The sequence below is a fragment of the Carassius auratus genome, chromosome 11 (genome assembly GCF_003368295.1).
Source record: "Carassius auratus strain Wakin chromosome 11, ASM336829v1, whole genome shotgun sequence".
Classification (NCBI taxonomy): Eukaryota; Metazoa; Chordata; class Actinopteri; order Cypriniformes; family Cyprinidae; genus Carassius; species Carassius auratus.
Genome location: NC_039253.1, coordinates 17,366,215 through 17,371,206, shown reverse-complemented (window position 1 = coordinate 17,371,206; position 4,992 = coordinate 17,366,215). Strand labels below are relative to the sequence as shown.

Sequence of the window (4,992 nt, the reverse complement as noted above, 5' to 3'; positions counted from 1 at the left end):
GACCCAATAGGCAGCCTGCTTAGCAGAGGAGAACAGGGGAAGTACGGAGGAAAGAGGGGGAAAGAACAGAGTGAGAGAGGAGGAGAAAGCAAGGTGGGAGAGCAGAACTCTGTGATAGTGAAGTGACAGCAAGAGGATTCATCAAACAAGGGCAAGAACCAGCAACAGGTAAGAAACTCTTTGTTTCTTCATAACAACCATAAATCAGTCTCAAAAGAGACAAGCAACATGAATACATACATAATAATCAGGAAATCTGTGGCACATGAACTTAGCCATTACTTTAGTCCTAAGTCTGCTTTCTTTAGCCAAGTGTCAAAAACATTTTGTTAAAATATGATTACATTGGCTGTACACTCAAGTACTTTCTGGTACTCTTTTTTTTCTGGCAACTACTTCATAGGGCTCAATTAATGTTCCGATTTTTCACTTTAACACCTCGGATTGTGGTGCTAAAACAGGTAGAAAAACTAAACAATTGAACAACTAATGATTAAAATTCTTTAAAATAAAACCATTTGTAAACAATAATATAACATATACATGTAATAAATACATATATAATAAAAGCATAAAAAAATTTATAAAAACAAATGTAATTTAACAAAACAATCACGAATTATGCATTGTTCATCTTTCTTTTGACCTGTCCAGGTCTATCCTCCTGTCTGATCTATCAAAGTGTGTACATTTTAAGACATGAGAAACCAGCTGAAAACAAAATAGTGAAAATACCCAACAGTTTATAGCAGAGTCTGGCTATAGGGATTCTAGGTATCTGTTACATTCATCAAACTTGCACCTGATATGTCAGAAGCTTTTTCTTAGATTTTTTAATATATATATATATATATATATATATATATATATATATATATATATATATATATATCTTTTTCAACATCTCTCAACCAAATCTAAAACTCAACAGTTCCGTCCTATTTCGAGTCTTGCCAGCACTGACTCATAACATGTTTTTGTTATTATGCATTTGTCTCATACCTAGTAATGACCTAAATCTCCTTATATGGTCACACATATCTTTTAGCTTTGTCAATCAGCATTTTCTGAATAAATCAGCTTCCCAGATAGAACCGCACTCTCATGTGCACCCCACCTAAAGCAGGAATGCAGAAATAGAAACAAATCAACACTTTCCCAGGTTTCCTCTCTGTCAAGGCCCGAGCACTGCTGCCTGCTTTCCATGACCATGCAGCTGACACCCAGCCAGGCACTTTCAGCCAAACATCTGATCGTGATCATGTGCACTGTTCCTTGTTTTGTGCCTGAGTGTGAGTCTCTGCATAGGGTGCATAAAATATCCAATTTCTCCAGTGAAATTATTTATCTAGACTAAACAATGGAGTTGCACAGGGATGTTTTTAGGGTCTGACACCTTCTAATCAAATCAAATCTAATATTAGATCATCTTAACCCTGTGTAAACAAGCCTCACAGTGTTTACATTTGTAGACATAAACAACTAGGTTTATTGACCCAAATACATCAAAGCTACTTAATATAATTTCACTTATTTTTACCATCAAGTTTCAACCACACAGTTTTTCACAAGTTTAGTACAAAACAGATATCAAAGGAAATTCCTAAAGGGAGCTAAGGGCAGAAAAAAAAGATGTAGAAGTGTATCCGTTGGTTTATTTTACAAAACCATTTTCCACTGAACCTTAGTAAGAACAATAATCTTCAACTTGAGATCACGTCCCAGCAGACAATCTGCCAGAACATTAAAATCACTTATAAAATTATGAGAACCCTGAAAAAAACATGAGTTCTGATTTGTATCAGAATATTCCCAAAGAGAACATCAGGGCCCTTCTCTAAAAATGGAAACTTAAGCACAGTTGGGTAATCAAGACAATGATCCAAAAGTCATGTGACTCCAAAGTAGAAAAGACCCATTACACCCCCAAAAAAAAGCTAAATAAAAATGTTTTTTTCAGCTTCAAGTTCAGACATAAACCCAAAAGAGATGTCGCATAAAATCGTAAACGACAGTCCTTGCTTTATTTTGAATGGGATTGGATTAAAGTTAAAAGTCAAGCAAGACTTATATTGAATTACTGAAGCTTTGGTAGCAGTCGCTGTTATCATATAGAAGTTAAGAAGCAGATAAAGAATCCTCAATGAGACTATTTTGGCCTTATAAGAGGCATTATTAACACAAGAAGTTTTTGAAATATGGGTTATGTGAATAAATATGAATAAAAAAATAAAAGAGTTCATATTTTCTGAAAAGAAATCAAGCAACATGGCTCGTCTTTATACTTTTTACTGCCTGCAAACGAACTTAATTATAAACTAATGACAAACATCTCAAACACATTTCTGGCTAAGTGGGTTGGCTAATCTGTTGGATCTAGATTTATAAGTATTAATCCTCTATGCAATTATGTAATGTACTTTTTGTTCCAGCAATCAGCAATTAAACGGTGGTGTTTGTTAAGTAAAACTGACACACAGAAGTGCAGCTAGCATAGTAACGCTGCAACTGTTCCAGCCATTGGTCTCCTCTAAGCTCCCCTGGGTGTTTAGCCTGTTTCCCTCATTAGGACTCACTCTTTCCTACTGTAGGTCTTATATTGCACAATAGAGTCTTTATCAGAGGCCTGTGCAGAGAAACCTCTAAATCTTTCTGACAAAGCTTAGAGCAAAAATTGAAAGTCTGTAGCTCTGTCATGCAAAAAAAAAACCAAAAAAAAACAGAGTCACAGAAACATGACACGTCTCCTGCAGAACATGCCTCAACAATATATAAAAAACTGAATTGTGAAAGAAATGATCAGCACAGGATTAGGCACAATGACAATGTTTTCTTACTGCTTCTCTGTTCAGGACCATGAAAGCTGGGCTTGCATACTGCTCTCTTCTTGTCCTTCTTCTGATCACAGATGTCTGTGGCCAGCGAAGACCAAGACCAAAGCCCGTCCGTCCATCTACCACCAGGAAACCTCCTGCTCCCAAGAAACCATCTCCTCCTGCCCCAAAATCTGAACTCGAACCCCAGGAACCCACAGACTTCCCCCCTCCGATCCTAGGCCCACCCTCTGAATTCCCAGACTGCCCCAGAGAGTGTTTCTGCCCACCATCGTACCCAAATGCCCTGTACTGTGAAAACCGCAACCTCCGGAAGATCCCGGTCATCCCGTTCCGCACCCACTACCTGTACCTACAGAACAACTACATTGACCAAATAACAGCAGACCCCTTCAAAAACTGCACTGAGCTTAAGTGGATAAATCTGGAAAATAACCGCATCCGTTCGGTGGAGAAACAAGTGTTTGAGAAGCTTCCAAACCTCCTTTACCTTTATATGCACAGGAACCAGCTAAAGGAGGTGCCTGGCGACTTGCCGTCCGGTCTGGAGCAGCTTAGACTCAGCCGCAACCAAATATCAAAGATCCCTCCAGGAGCATTCAGCAAGATGGAACATCTCGCACTTCTGGACCTGCATCACAACAACATCGGCGACAGCAGCTTGGGCAAGAACATCTTCAAAGATCTGAAGAATTTGATTCAGCTCAACCTGGCCCACAACATCCTCAGGAAGATGCCTGTGAACATACCGAAGAGCCTCTTCCAACTGTTCTTGGACAAAAATAACATTGAGGAGATTCCACGGGATTACTTTAAGGATTTCACACACCTGGCCTTTGTGAGACTCAACCACAACCATCTTAGCGACAAAGGTCTTCCAAAGTTGGTATTCAACGTCAGCACGATGTTGGATTTGCATTTGTCCCATAACAGGCTGAGCACTATTCCCCTGTTCAACTCTGAGCTGGAGCAACTTCACCTCAACCACAATAACATTGAGAGTATGTACCTCATTGTATTTCAATTTGTTACTGTGCCACAGAAATGTCCTCCAAAATAATACCTTTGCTTATCTTTGCAGGTTTAAACGGCACTGAGATCTGTCCTTCCAACTCTTTCAACATGCATGATGACAACGATGCACCTAAATTGAGATACTTGCGTCTGGATGGCAATCACTTGAGTCCTCCTATCCCCTCAGATGTCATCATGTGCTTCAGACACCTTTATGCTATAGTAATGTAAAATAGTTTGAGTGATGAACAGATTCATAAATGCCTGTGCACAACCAGGCCTTCCTGTCTACTTGACAGTACTGATTGAATCAAACAGTACCGGAGATACAAGCAATGAATGCAGTTTTTTCCCTTTATGTTCAGAAATGTTTCACTGCGTAACCTAAAATCCTTCAATGCATCGTATTTATTGAATTTCCTGCCTTGAATACAACTGAGCATGAGTATTCTGCATTAAACGTTTCTATGTAATTACACAAATCAGAAGCAGCAGCTATGGCTGAGTGGAATTAATAAAACCCTAAAAATAAAGGTACATTAATGGACGTATTGTGTGACAGACAACAAGCGTAGTTACAATTGAGGAATATATGGAGTAGACTAAAATACAATGAAACAAAATGATAAATGGGGGAATAACGTAACTACTGTGTAGTTGAAAATGTCCTTAATGTGCCTGTGTTTTTAAGGTACTGTGTGTAGTCCTGCCTTTACCTTGTGTCACTATTCTATATTAATAAATATGTATATAATAAAATGTTCCATTTAACACACTTTAAAAAAAAAAATCTCTCATAGAGCATGTAGAATTTTTATTCCATACTCCACATAACATAACATAACATAGAATCCAACAATAAAACTAGACAACAAGCAGTCTTTAAAACGAAGCTTCCAAAAGTGGGTTTAAGCAAAGATGCCATAAAAAAAACTATTTTGGTTTCTTTGAACGATTCTTACAGTGAACTGTTCTTAAAAAACGAAACAAAAAAAATTTAACTGGTACATTTTTCTTTTATGTTTGTACTGACACCTTGTGGGAACATTGTACATTACACTGAGTAATGGAAATTATATTGAGTTCTCCAAATGATTTATGCTATTTAAAAAAAAAAAAAAACAAAAAAAAAAAAAAAAAATTA

General features: G+C 37.5%; 1 protein-coding gene across 1 annotated transcript; it reads left to right on the top strand.

The window, feature by feature from the left end:
- Positions 1-4,644, top strand: LOC113111237 (prolargin-like). The gene is made up of 3 exons (XM_026275832.1): positions 1-168; positions 2,853-3,835; positions 3,916-4,644. Exons 2-3 carry the CDS (start codon positions 2,857-2,859, stop codon positions 4,077-4,079), a joined length of 1,143 nt encoding a protein of 380 aa, XP_026131617.1. The 5' UTR covers positions 1-168; positions 2,853-2,856; the 3' UTR covers positions 4,080-4,644.
- The last annotated feature ends 348 nt before the right edge of the window (positions 4,645-4,992 follow it).

What these genes read in the sequence shown, in the direction of transcription:
- LOC113111237 (XM_026275832.1), top strand. Translation starts at nt 2,857, where the DNA reads ATGAAAGCTGGGCTTGCATACTGCTCTCTTCTTGTCCTTCTTCTGATC. An exon ending in CAACCACAATAACATTGAGA is followed by an intron (nt 3,836 to 3,915) that starts GTATGTACCTCA and finishes TTATCTTTGCAG; the next exon opens with GTTTAAACGGCACTGAGATC.